At 36.4% G+C, this 14872-nt stretch overlaps 1 protein-coding gene across 13 annotated transcripts in view; it reads left to right on the top strand.

Annotated features, from left to right (window-relative positions):
* LOC139983754 (vinculin-like) overlaps positions 1-14872 on the top strand; it is a 61139-nt gene that overhangs the window by 25104 nt on the left and 21163 nt on the right. For 12 of the 13 annotated variants that reach the window (XR_011798815.1, XM_071997507.1, XM_071997506.1 and 9 more), the window contains exons 9-18: positions 2056-2148; positions 3507-3576; positions 4669-4820; positions 5234-5299; positions 6088-6199; positions 6924-7121; positions 7968-8059; positions 9274-9393; positions 12856-12975; positions 14347-14451. Coding sequence is in view for 12 of the 13 variants with exons in the window: in XM_071997507.1 (XP_071853608.1) it covers positions 2056-2148; positions 3507-3576; positions 4669-4820; positions 5234-5299; positions 6088-6199; positions 6924-7121; positions 7968-8059; positions 9274-9393; positions 12856-12975; positions 14347-14451 (1128 nt within the window). In the remaining variant the exon portion in view is untranslated. The remainder of the gene's footprint in view (positions 1-2055; positions 2149-3506; positions 3577-4668; positions 4821-5233; positions 5300-6087; positions 6200-6923; positions 7122-7967; positions 8060-9273; positions 9394-12855; positions 12976-14346; positions 14452-14872) is intronic. The other variant, XM_071997519.1, reaches the window with a different exon arrangement.

Genomic DNA, 14872 nt, shown 5'->3' with positions numbered 1-14872 from the left:
TATTTTATTTTATTTTATTTTATTTTATTTTATTTTATTTTATTTTATTTTATTTTATTTTATTTTATTTTATTTTATTTTATTTTATTTTATTTTATTTTATTTTATTTTATTTTATTTTATTTTATTTTATTTTATTTTATTTTATTTTATTTTATTTTATTTTATTTTATTTTATTTTATTTTATTTTATTTTATTTTATTTTATTTTATTTTATTTTATTTTATTTTATTTTATTTTATTTTATTTTTAGTTTTAGTTTTAGTTTTATTTAAATTTAAATATAATCTTCATAGTTACTTCAAGGCCTATTCTGATGAGCAATATTCATTGTTTCGAAAAATTGCTGGAAATTTTTGGGCATCTTTAGGTCAAAATTCACAAGTCCAAATAGCAGTTTGTATTGCGCATATATAGACTTTTTTTTTTTTTAGCAAATTTTGCATCTGGCAACAAGTAAAAAATATACAACCAGAAAAAAAATCTCTGTTTTGCTTTATTTTGTAATCATCATTTATACACAAGGGGAAATAATATTTTCTTATGATATGTTATTATATTTAATTTAATACCGGTGAAATTCTAATCGAAGGAAATAGTGACAGCTAATGAAACATTCAGAGTGAATCACTTACAAGGACAAGTCAAACATAATTATTACACAATAACAGGCCCAGAAATTCAGGCTATTTACTGGCGGAAATGCCAGTGGATTTTGTCATGTTGCCAATAGAGATAACAAAAACAATGGAGACTTCCTGCTATTAGAGATTAAGAATAAGGAAACATGATAAGTTAGTTAACTATCGTCAGTCAAATAATATTCATGCTTTCCATATCCAACATAGCTAGGCCCTGTATTAATTACTGCTTATTATCAGCATATGTTATTAGGCTGCCTTCATTAATAGCCTGCACACTAACTGATGTGTGTTGTGTTTCAGGAACATGCCAGTGAGAACTATCGCCAGTCAAATAATATTCATGTTGTCCATAGATCCAACATAGCTAGGCCCTGTATTAATTAATGCTTATTATCAGCATATATTGTTAGGCTGCCTTCAGTAACCTATACACTAACTTATGTGTGTTGTGTAGTTCAAGAAAATGCCAGTGAGAACTATTGTCAGTCAAATAATATTCCTAGTTTCCATATCCGACATAGCTAGGCCCTGTATAAATTACTGCTTATTACCAGCAAATATTGTTAGGCTGCCTTCATTGGCCTGCACACTAGCTGATGTGTGTTGTGTTTTAGGAACATGCCAGTAAGAACTATCATCAGTCAAATAATATTCATGTTTTCCATATCCAACATAGCTAGGCCCTGTATTCATTACTGCTTATTATCAGCATGTATTGTTAGGCTGCCTTTAGTTACCTGCACACTAACTGATGTGTGTTTTGTAGTTCAGGAACATGCCAGTGAGAACGCTATTCTAGCCAGTAGATTTCCCAAGCAGAGGCATTTTTAGCGAGTAGTTAAAATTGTGAAATTCTCGGCCTATGATAAGAAAGTCAAGCTTTGTGGAACATTTACCGAAATGACATCACAGACCACCCGCTGTGATCCACTTTTTAAAGCGTCGCCCATTCATGCACAGTCCCATCTACCTAGCTTACAACAATTGGTCACATTTGGTCACATTTCTTCACGGTGCCTCCCCCCCCTCCCCGGGACCTCTTAGGGTTATAATCCCTCTTCCTCCTGAACCTACCAATTCCAAAGTTTTGCAAGAAAAATGTTATCAATTGTTTTTAAGCTTTAGGTAATTACATATTGTGTATTAACAGGAGAGTGGAAACTGTCATCATTTGTGAATTACCCCACCATTGTAGTTTGATGATGTAATTCTCTTGTGTCACAAGTCATAGAAAAAAGGTAATCGGATGACAGATTCGACCGACAGCTAGCCAAATTGCAGAGGTCATCACACATGTGTGAAGAAAGCTATACTACCGTACACTATTAAAAAAAATATTTGCGGTCAAGCACTTTACCATGGCAACAGAGCATCCTTCAATGTAAACCATATTTCATATTTTGATTATAGGGCAATTCACCAGAGGCCCAGGCTATCAAACAGCAGTTGGCTCAGAAGTTACAGGCTTTACAACAGAAGATAGAAAAAGCCCTAGCAACGCAGGTATGACGATGAATCATTTTTAACGACTTTGAATTTTGTATTGCAACAATACCCAGCCATGAATGTGAGATATGGTTTTTTTTTTTTTTTCTTTTCGAAATCGTTATTTTTGCAAAGACAAAGCCCTAGTTATTCGAGGTGTGCCATGCTATTTTCAAAATTTTCACTTGTTTTGGAGAAAAAAAGCCCCAGATAGATGGGTGTAATGTTGTTTTTGTTCGTTTTGGGGTGCTTTTCCGTCGTCGACGAAATAACTAATAAAGTAGACTTAGTAGAGTCCGTCTTGATTGTTCTAACTCTGATTTATTTCATTTTCCTTTCTTACAACTTCCAAGCACACTTCTTCTTCCAACCCCCTACCTTCCACTCTCGGAAACCTGTCACCTAAAACATGCATATGATTGGACAATGATTATCACATGAGTAGGGGAAGTACCCTTTACGTAATTAACTCTGAAATTTTGACATCACTATACGACAGTAACATGCAAAAAAAAATCGGAGCTATGCACACGACACGTGTGACTATTGAATCGAATCGAATTTGTGTTTGCGTGCATCGGCTTTTCATGATATTATAAAAACACTTGTAGATGTTTACCTGCAAATGCTAACTTTTGTAGTTAGACTACCTCAGTTCAGGTTATTTTGAATGAGCAAAGATATTATTCACTCAAATTGGGTTCTGAACTACAGATGGCATGTGGATACAAGGCCCCCTGTGTCCCCACCCCACCGTGGTGTCACATGAGTACAAGCCCCCCCCCCCCGTATACTCTCTTAGCTATCCTAGTAACCAGGTTTATCTGAATTGACTTAAAGGCATTGAAGACTCGCCCAAAACCGTGTGCGGCCATATGAAAAACTTTCCGTTGCTTGCAAGTGAATTTTTTTTGTGTCGCTTTAAAGTGCAGACAGTAATGAAACGTGATACCTTGTTATCTTTTATCTAGACCTGAGCCATCGCTGCTTAGTACACTGTGTTGTGGTTATTGACCGTAGCTGCATGTATTGACTGTGCACTAGTGTCTAATTACCGACGGTAGCAAGCTGTGTGTGTATTTTCTGGGATCGATGGTGGTGTATAACACTTCTGTTACACCTCATTCGAAACTAGGTCAGATTACCGGCATTAGACGTTTCTTTGTGCGCGAGTCTTCAATGCCTTTAAACACTGTCAAACCATTACTTTGCTGTCAATCTATTGCAAATTAAACAATTCGGTTTTGGGCAGTAAAGGAAATCTCAGCTGCAAGCCCATCTTTTAGCCGTGCAGTAAATGATAAAGATAAAGTGTATTGGCACAAACGAAAATTCTGTATAAAGTGTGTGCTTTTATTATATTCATTCCAATCTAGGTTGTTGACACTTTTATGGACCCACTTGGACCCCTGAACCACTTGGAGAAGGCTGCCAAAGCACCAGCAGGTATTATTAAACTGTTTCTTAACTTTCTTGGGGGCGGGGGGGGGGCTATTTATGAAAGGTTAAGTAAGATAGATAATCCAGTAGTTCAGCAAAGATAATACAGTACCATAAAGTTTCTGTATGTGCTGGGTAGTTAGTCTCGCCGTCATAAATTGTTTTAATAATAACAAATGCAAATTTATAAAGCGCCAATATCCAGAGGAAAACCAATGCTCAGTGGCGCTAGTGCTCAGGGAAGGCAGTCAAAAAATAGATTTGTCTTGAGTCTGTTTTTGAAAATGTTAACGTTGGGTGCCGACTTGATGTGCAGTGGAAGTGAGTTCCAAAGTTCTTTTGTCTTCCTTTTGTGGCCATGATTTAACAATGAGATGTTTCAAACTTTTTTTCTGGGACTTCTTTGGTTGTACTCAAAGACTGAATTGTTGAACTTCCCAATAGAGTCCACTGGTCTTGGGGATATGACAGAGGCCCTTCCAATAGAGCATCTAACCGAAGTAATCTCATAAATTTGTATTCACATTTATGCAAATCAATCAAAGTCGATGCTGAAAGGGTCCATCTCATAAATGTACAGCCAGGTGGATTCTGCTAGAATGCATTTTGGCACTCTCTGTTCTGATTAAGTTACCTGTCACCCCACTACAACTGCGAATTCACATCCTGCCCTCAATGGGGAGGGCAGGATGTGAACTCCATGTGGTGACCTTCTGCGACTACCCCCTGTGGGTTATGGGGAGTCAAGGAAAGTTTATGTTTGCAAACATATAAACCAGGTAAGTTTAGATATTTTATCCTCATGCAACATGAACTGAGCAGCAAAGCTACCAAAGTTGAGTTGCCCCCCCTCTCCCCCCCCCCCCATTGCCATTGCAAAGTTCTTTTGTCAATTTGGAAACGATGTGAGCTCCATCTTCCTTAAAACCTCAAGAACTGAATGAATTTTGCTTATGGAACGTGTTGGTTATTTATAGACCTAGGGCCAGTGCACATATTTTTCTACGCTGCAACTGTACTGAAACTTATATTGTAAGCACTGTAACAATCTCGTCACGATAACTTACAAATGTATTCACGTTTTTCTCTGGTTCCCAGATGAACCAAACCGTGAACGTACTTACGAAAGTAAGGCGACCATTTTCCTGAGACACGGCAAACAGATGGCTGATACCGCCAAGTCGGTCGCCGAGGCCGGCAGCTGCCCGGACAAGAAAGTAGTCGGAGAACTCAACGCCACTGCCAATGACGTACGCTATAAAATAACGATAATAATAATAATTAATAATAATAATAATACAAATTAGAAATAAGCATGATATTATCTCGAAGCCAAATATGGATGATATTAAAATCCAATTCAAAATGAAAATGTGTTCACAGATTATCGTAGTAGGCTGCATTAATAGTTTTGCTTACCGTCGTTACATCTTTGCCTTCTTCACCACCCAAAGTGTAATGTTTGTCATGAATTGATGGAACACTGTAGAACATAGCTTATGGTTTAAATGTTGCTTAATCCTCCTAGCGCCCAACTGAAAAGAGAATCTTTCCCCCACCCCGCACCTCCCACCCCCACCCCCACCCTGGATTGTTCTTTTTTGTTCAAATTCGTTAGGGCCAACTTCTCTCAATTAAACGATTGATGATCCTTTTCTCCCAGGTGGCTGAGATGACTCCACAGTTGGTGTTTGCTGGTAAACTTGTCCTCATTAACCCTGGCAATGCTGTAAGTATCACCACAAGCTATGGTAATGAATACAATTATATATATATAGGTATAAGCATATATAGGAATAAGCATAGGTATAAGTATTACATATATATATAGGTATATATGGGTAGAAGCACAATTTGTCTTGATCGACTCTCTTGTGAGACTTCATTATTTTGAGAAGTTGTTGAACTTTTTCAAATCCAAGTGGCAAGTTCTACTTAGGTCTACAATAGGGACTTGTTTTACTTTAAATTTAGTTAAATGAACTAGTTAGTACTGAGAATGTGTTTCTTGTTGATAGTGCAATGTGACCATATTCTAATAACCAGATAGTTCTAATTTTGTTTTCATACAAGATGTCCTTTATTAGGCTAGTCTGATATGAATTGCAAACTCATTGCTATATTTGATCTTCATTTAGAATAAATTGAGTTAATTGAACTAGTAACTAAGGAAAATATGTGTCTTGTCCATGGTGACCATATTCTAATACCCAGATATTTCTAATTCTGATTTCATAAAAATAAAAAATTGGAGTTCAATTTGTCATTTTGATTTATTATAGTCACGCTGTAATTAAGTGCCGTACATGTCAGTTGCACCATTTTGGCTGCAAACAAAAAAATGTTTCCATGTGCTACAAACAGTAAAAATACGCACCAGCAATAATGTGAAAATCATGTGGATTGTATAGTTCTTTGAATAAAGTGAAAATAAATCAATACAAAAATTACTTGTAAATGATTTATTTAAATTTTTTATTGTTCGTTGATGGATGTTTTTGCTATCTGGTCACACAGGCCGCCACAGAAAACTTTGACAAATTGCGAGATAAGTACAAGGAGAAGGTTGACAGTCTGACCGGCCTGGTGGACGAAGCCACAGATGCCGTAGAGTTCATCAAAGCGTCAGGTGAGAGGGTAGGAGGTCATGACCTTTGACCTTACACATCAAAAACATCAGCTTTGGCAAGGTGTTTTCAGATATTGCTATAATACAAAACTGTTATAGTAAATTAAGTCTAAACTTTGGGGTATGCGTTTGCCACTATCTTACAAAACTGTGTTTTTGGGTGAACCCTTCACATATGTGTTTACAGATATTCCCAAGCCATGATTTGTGGCTTATATACGCAGCAATTTATGGCTGCTTTTTAACTCGGCTTGTTTTAACATGTGGAGTTTGGTTCCCATTCTCACGAAACAAATTTTGTTGCCGAAGCTAGCTAAAGTGAATAGTTTAGTTCGGTTCTTAAATCGTGTACTTTTCAGGCAACAGCTTTTTCTGCAAATTGGCAGAATATCCTTGTTTTATTTTCTACCTCAGGTACAAAAGCTTTTATCCTAACACACTATAGCATACGCAAACTGGAGCCTATACCGCAATTTTTGCAAAATTCTGTGATTTTTTATCTACCCCAGGCTCATCCCTGAATTTTATATCCGATGTCATTATTCGCGGCTGTACCCCTTTAGTGGGTTATATTAACAGATTAGGTTTGCAATGTATCTGAAACTTATCTTCACAAGCGAGAGAGTATTTTAAGTACGCAGTAGAAATATTCCACCGTCTGGATTTTAGTCGAGAGGAAACAACCAAACATCAAGTTTTTGGGGGGTTTTTTTGTCTTCCGCAGAGGAGAGCATTAAGCAGGACAGCGAGGAGGTCGCCTCCGCGATCAGAGAGAGGAATTCGGCGAACATCGTCCTCAAAGGGGGCAACATCGCCCGCAAGGCCCGACGAATCGTGACCGTGGCCAACAAGGAGGCGGACAATTCAGAAGATCCCGAGTTTGTGAATAACGTGAAAGATGCCACAAAGAAACTGGACAAGTGTAAGTCAGAGGAATGGCGGAGAGGGGGGGGGGCAAGAAAACCAGGCTTCACAAACCAATTTGGAGTGGAGGGATGGTGAAGCAGTGAGAGGGTCCACCCCCAACCCTAACACCACACTTAAACCCCCATCCCAACCTTCCTTTTACTTAGGGACTGCTAGGATCGAAAGGTCAGGCCCTAATTTTACATAGTTATTTAACTAAACAGGTTTTTGTTGTAATCAATAATCAGTTTGTATAACCATTTTGTATCTCTAAGGAAGAAAGTTTGACTCACACCTCTGCTAAACTCCTTGAAAATCAGCCCCTTGGGGGAGGGGGAGGAGATATGGATCAAGAATTCCTTGGATTTGGGTCATTGCATATTTGGACCGGTGTAGGTTTTCAAACAACGTGAAAAATTGCCAGTGTAAGATGGACAACCCTCAACAAAAAAAAAGCTTTGTAAATTATGAAGGAAGAAATCTAATTGTAATTTTTTTGTTATTATAACATCAAATTATTATTATTTATTCATTTATTAATTTTTATTAAATTAGTTATTATTATTAAGTTATTAAACTGTCTCATTTGTTTCCTCAAACAATCTGAGCAAAAAAGAGAATACATCATGAGGATTCACTCTTATTTGCATGTCATGAATATGCATCGTGCTATATACATATATATCATTCCCTCATCACAACAGCTACTGCTGACACTGTCAGATCGGCCAAAGCAATTTTGATTTCATCTGTTTCCACAACAATCTGAGTAAAATCTAGAATAGATCATAAGGATTCACTCTCATTTGCATGTCATGAATATGCATCGTCCTATATATATCTCATTTCCTCGTGCCAACAGCTACTGCTGACACGGTCAGATCGGCCAAAGCAATTTCGATGAATCCAACTGACTCTGCCGCCCAAAACAACTGGTTCAAGAGTAACGGAGAGGTGAGGAATTTAAAAAAATGATTTTGTATTCTTTTGGTAATCTTTTTATCAAAAGAATTTAATTAACCACCAAGAAGCTGTGAAAGGATTACCTCGATATATTTCATTTCCCGTCAATCTCTCCTGTCAATCTTCGTTCTTTTTTCGTAATCTTTCTTGAATCCTCTACAGGTATTTTTCAGAGTTTCTTGTTTTTGAACGATTTTGTTCATACCTGGAAAACGATCGATACCTTAAAAATATGTCATTCTAGGGAATTTTTTTTGTCATCTGTCAGTTACAATGCATATTTTTTTTCTCTTATCATATTTGGTGGATGTGTGATACTTGTGCCAAGTAGTGAGAGAATCTAAATTATACTCTATGGCTTCATTCTCCGCATCATATTGTCATATTCTTGCTTTTTATTGTATTTTCATATTCATTATTTTTAGTTTTAAGGTCATAAGTGTCTACACACTTATCATATTGAGCAATACCAAACATAGTTGTGAAAACTGTATGGTTTCCTTACAGTAACAACTTTGTGCCGACCCACTTCATCCAAATCGTGTTAAATATTGAATTTTATATAGCATTATTCTCAGCGTCCATATGTTTGATGATTATTTTTTAATTTTATTTTCTAAGTAATTTATTTTTGGTAAGGTCATTTTATTTTTGGGGTGACACAGTGCTTCCAATGGCATAAAGCTCTTTTCAAAAATTTTATTTTATTCTTGGTTTCATTTTTTTTCTGTTGTCGATAAGTGGTAAAACCCCTTAACTCCATTTTATAAAGTAAATTATTATTTTATACTATATGTTAAAATATAATTATATAATGACCATATCTCTCTAGCCAAAATTACAGGATCTTTTTGATCTTATTTTTATTTTCACATATATTTGTACAAGTTATCTCTCTCATCCACTTTATTCATTCATTTTATATTCTTGGTTTCCAACTTTTTTTTTCTTTCTTCTGTTGTCGATAAGTGGTAACACCCCTAAACTCCATTTTATAAAGTAAATTATTATTTTATACTATATAAAATATAATTATATAATGATCATATCTCTCTAGCCCAAATTACAGGATCTTTTTTTTAAATTATTTTTATTTTCACTTAAATATTCGTCACAAGTTATCTCTCTCATCCACAAACGAAACATTGAATAATGTTCTTCTCCATTTTCTCCCCACTGTGGCTCTCTTCTGGTTTTATCTTTAGCTTCTTATAGACATTGAAAGGGTCAAACGACCCCTGATCGTAATCATACCCGTCGAACAGCAGCAGCCGCCTCCCGTCGCCATGCCGATTAGATCTAGCCAACAAGCTAATCTGGAGCAGGTTTTCAAAAAATCTTTTCCTCTTCTTTTGTCTTTTCTTCACCCGTTCGTCTTTCTTCTTATTCTCCGATCTACGACTAACTTGCATTAACAGCTATCGAAATTCCTTCACAGCTTTCGTCAACGCCTGAAAAATTTGACCAAAAATGTTTTCGTTTTTCTGTTTAATCTGCAAATCCACGTTGAACCACACAACATTCAATAACCATTTTTTTGTAGCGGCATGTTAATTCCACCAAAAGCAGAAACACTTGTGAAAAGCCTTTATTAATCGAAGTACCACTCGTCCCCATAACCTTCGCACCCTGCATCAACGATGGCTTTTTAACGTGTGTTTCGTTTAGCAGAAGAGCTTTTATATGTGTTTTTTTTTTTTTTTCTGTCTGGCTTCAAACTCTGTTCTTGTTGCCAGAAATGTCAATTTGGTCGTGCAATTTTATCTATGTGTTCTCCTGTCGTTTGTATCGGATTCGGTCTCCACCCAATCTTCGAAATTGTATGACCTCGCATGATTATCAACCGTCAAATGCATATTCATCATCACCAAGGTAACTCAGCTTGGTTGATATGAATATTCACATTCATGACGATCCGATCGTTCAATTTTTCCTGTCGTTTTAAGCAAAATGTATCGATGGTATGATTTTTTTCGTACGTCAATTATCGTCCGTACTGTTGGGTTCAAAGGTCATGAAAGTGTTAAACCAAAGTCAAATCTGTCCATGTGATGCAATGTATGCAAATGATATGCAAATAGTTTATGCAGATTTATTTCTCAGGAAATGACTTCATGTACTGCGACAAGTCTCATAATTTTACAACGTTTCTCATTCTGTTTCAACAACTTTGACTTGCTTCCTACTTTTGTTTTTTTCTGTTTTTATTTGATTTCTTTGAAAAGAAGAAAAAAAGACTAAAATTCAACAACAATTTCTCATTGCCATGACATCATCACCATGACCATCAAAAAGTTAATGTCAAATCTGATCATTTTTGGCCGCATTTAATCATTTTTTCTCAACTGCAGAAATGTTTTGTCTTCTATTTCTTTGCTATTTAATATCTTAACTTTTTATTACAAAGAAAAATCATGCCTTTTGTCCAAAAATAATTGTGACAGCCAAAAAACCAACAGAGACCTTTTGTCGACAGCCAACCAGTCCTGTTTACATGTTGCATGAGCATTAGAGCTTGTTATTGTTTTGAAGACTGCATTTGAAATACGTGGATCTTGAGTGTTGCGCAAGCTGACTGATCCAGCCGTTTGAAGAGAATTTGACGTAAGTTTGTACCTTTTATAAATCTTTAATACTTTTCTTCTGTGCAATAGAGAATGGAACAGAGGATACAATTTGACATGATGTTACATTTTATTTCTACAAAAAACTCAATCAAGACAGATGTTAAGGAGATGAACTTAAATCATCCCTAGTGACATATTTATAGTTTTGGTTTAGGTTTAGTGTACCTAGAATTGTATTAGAGAGCTATTTTTCTTGAAACAAAGTACTTCCAATATTTTGTACTGTAATCAACAATACACTGTTACTGTTTTAACACACTGTTACTATTTCCTATACACTGTTACTCTTTTTATACACTGTTACTGTAACACTACACTGTTACTTTTTTATACACTTACTGTTTTTATGCACTGTTACTGTTTTCATACACTGTTACTGTATGCAGTACAATGTTACTGGTTTCACATTCTGTTACTGTTAACAAAACACTGTTACTGTTTTCATACACTGTTACTGTTTTCATACACTGTTACTGTTTTCATACACTGTTACTGTTTTCATACACTGGTACTGTTTTCATACACTGTTACTGTTTTCATACACTGTTACTGTATACAATACACTGTTACTGTAGTTGATACAACACTGTACAATATTTGAGTTTTAAAGTGAACGATTTCAACAATTTGGCAAAACAAATTTGAGCAAGGAAATGAAAAAAAAAATGTGCCTAAAACATTAATGTCAGTATAAACAATTCATACATGAGCCATAAATGGTAATTATGACAGATAGTGTTGACTTATATTGTAATTCTCACAATATCACAGGACAGTTTTCACAGGAATCGTAATATCATTCTTACAGGAATTAAAACCTTTTGGAAGTACATCGTTGGCAGAAACCAGAAAAGCTCTTGGTTACTTTAACTTACTAAACATGTCTTCTCTAATTCTTATTTTAAACAAGAATTGCAAATCTTGAAACAACACTGCAGACTGCTTTAACGTTTGACTCATTGAACATTGTTTTACACATTACATTATTTTAATTTGACTAGAAAAGTCAGATTTTAGTCAAATGCATTGGATGTTACCATCATGTTTTATATCAAAGCTTGATAGTCAAATTGCAAAACAAAATAATTTCATAATTTAGAAACTCATTTTTTATGTTGTTTGGTTCTGTTTGATATAAGTAAACTAACTCCGCTCGTTTCACTTAATTATTTTAATCCCTTGAATTTTTTTTTTACCTCACTAATATTCTATATTCACGTTATCTACATGTTTACTTGTTTCCCCGTACTGCATCTTTGAAAGTGGAAAGATTTTGAGAGGTAGGAACAAAAGTCCATACCAAAAGTATGGCAATTATTTTAGCAGAAGCTATTGTATGCATTTATGGTCGGTCAGGTGGTTCTATTTTTTTCAAGGTTTAGTTTAAGTGTAATACTTTTAGATTTGCAAAAGCTTAACTTCTTAGTAAAGTTAAAATCAATTAAAATTAAGAAAGGATTCAATCAAGAACAGAATATTATCTGGAAAATTATTAACAAATATGGAATAGTCAGAGAAATAATTGGCTAGAACAGGCTTGGATCCAGGGGGTGTCCCCAACCCCCCCCCCTTTTCAACCCACACAAATAAATATAGAAAGTTGTTATTTAGCACAACCTTGCATGTAGACCTAACTTCCCATAGCTTCAAACATGCTTCAAAATTAATCATTTCATACCCGAAAATTTTTATTTGGATTTTTGGAGACGATCCCCAATCCCTCCACTCCCCCTCCTCCTCCCCCTGCCCCACATGAGAGTCTACTTGAAGGACCCCAGGGGCCCATACACCTTCATTTTCATACCCCTGGATCCACCCTTGCTCAGGATCCACTCTACCAACCGAGCCAGTCGGCCCCTTTTTCTGCAGCGATCCAAGATTATGACCGTAAAACCAGTATCGTATTAAATAACAAGTCTGTAGAATGGTCTTGACAGTACCCGCTCTCACGTCAGATAAACGGTGAAGTTGCGACGAATTTTCAGGCCTACTTTTCAATAAATCAAGTTTCCTATCTTAAATTTTAACCCCATCGATACGGTAATCCTGCATAATGCATATATTAAAAACAGTCCCAGTCGTTTCCTGACGGGAAACGACTTGACACACCACGTGTCTGTTTTGCCAAAATTTTTCGTTTTTGCTTTTCCCATTATTAAGGCTCCTCCACCGTCTCGTAACCTTTACACGGCCAGCTCGCCCCAGTATCAGCCGTCAGGGTCCTCGAGTGCATCACCCTATGCCTCCCAAAGTGAGGGTGTCAAAGCATCGCCAATTCAGGTAGTATTTCTATTCCATTTATGACGAAAGAATGAATCTGGAATATTTACGTTTTGCTCTCTGTTAAGTTTGAAAGTAAAAATAAAAAAAACTGTTAGCAAACTGCTTATCCACTAGAGAGCCTGTGTAGGAGAATGTGTTAAAGAAAGTTGGCCTGACGTTTCGAAAGTTTGAAAGTAAAGTCTATTACTAGATTTTTTGGGCTTTAAAGAATGAATTCTTTACTTTTAGCAGAAAATTAATCTTGTTAATTAGTTAAAGACTGTTTAAATACCTTTGCAATGGGTTCTAAACCATGACGAGCCTGCGTATAGAAAAGCAGTCCTCAAATTCACTGGATTTGTTACTTATTAGCATATACTACCCCAAATACTGCCATTAGGATTCATCCTTGTGCGCACGTAATAAATTGACCAGCCACCATATGATTGTAAACACAACTGCTCTGATGGCCAGCACTACTTTCCTGACAAATTTGGCTTGACCACTAAATAATATACAGTGTGTTTAATCATGAATTTGTTTTTGGCCCAAAACAGGGGACTTGGGTGGTATTTGCTATATGCAGGGAAGATTGTAATGACTGCTCTAAATTGTTGTGGGTGAAATTACTGGTTAAACATTTGAGGCTCGCCAAATAAAGTGGCTGGTCTATTAAGTCTAAAACACAGGCTATTCGGTCAATTCTCCTCAGATGTGACGACACACCTGACAGGCAAAAACAAGACTTTGCATGCCTCAAATCATATGTAAATTACAATGGATTGCCAAAAATATGCAGAGGGCAAAGAAATTAAGCATATCCTAATTCAGCTGAATATCTTGAAAAACCAGAATAGCTATTGGAAAGTTAGTATTTAGGGTTAGCAGTTAGGGTTAGGGCTAACCCTAACCCCTAACCCTACTAAAAGTAACGAGGGTCGGAGCGAAGCATTTGTTGGAGCAAAGAGCTGGAGGAGGTCCAAAATCCTCAACACATATATCTACACAGCCAGTTGGGAGAATTTTCTATAAATGCTAATACCACTCTAAGCTGTCCTCCTATATCATGCTTCAAAGCACTCATATTGACAGTACAAACAGTTCCTAACTTTTATCTGATAGAGACATGAATATTCATACTGCTCGTACTGACAGTACGAGTACTCTGAAGCAGGACATGACAGTACAGGGGAAAACGATTGTCCAGAGCCTAAGACCGTATGGGCCTGCATACCCAATGAGTGCAAGATTGGGAGCTGATGTTTATTCATGGGCAGACAAGATTGCAGTCTCTTTTAGGGGGGTGGGGAGGGGCTGTATTTTATCAGAGGGTCGCCCATTGTGAACCCGGGATCTTGACTTACACTATCACATATATTTTACATACAGGGAGATGTGTTTGCTCGGCCTCAGTACGTCGGTAGTGCCAGCAGACCCTCGGAGTACGGCCCACCGGTCCCCCCTCCTCCGGCATTTGAACAAGCGTCTCCAAAGGTATGTTTCCCACAATGCACCAATTAATCGATTTCTTTGGACGAATGAAAACGGACTTCAAGGATACTAAATTTATGTATTTTAGTAACTGGTTTAACAGATATCATCTGCTGAGATAATAATATTTAATAAGTTTATCTGTCTCATGTAGTATGTTAATATGCACTTGGTGTTCATGTAGAAGAGTGTCACATTGGGTTTTGCATTTATCTGTTGGGCAGTTTTAGACACTGTACACTGGTTTGTGACAGTCAGACAACATGATTCTAAGCATAATCAGTCTGTGATAGGAACAGCTTCAGGTAGGTTGTATGCAAAGTAGGTTAGGCCTATAGGTACATCTTAGACTATCAATGTGTTACAGATGTCTTAATAGAGACCTGTGTAATTGATGTGTTATAGATTCCTTACCGATATGTTA

This window comes from Apostichopus japonicus, chromosome 16 (assembly GCF_037975245.1).
Source record: "Apostichopus japonicus isolate 1M-3 chromosome 16, ASM3797524v1, whole genome shotgun sequence".
Lineage (NCBI taxonomy): Eukaryota > Metazoa > Echinodermata > Holothuroidea > Aspidochirotida > Stichopodidae > Apostichopus > Apostichopus japonicus.
This window is presented reverse-complemented; position numbering and strand designations above follow the sequence as displayed.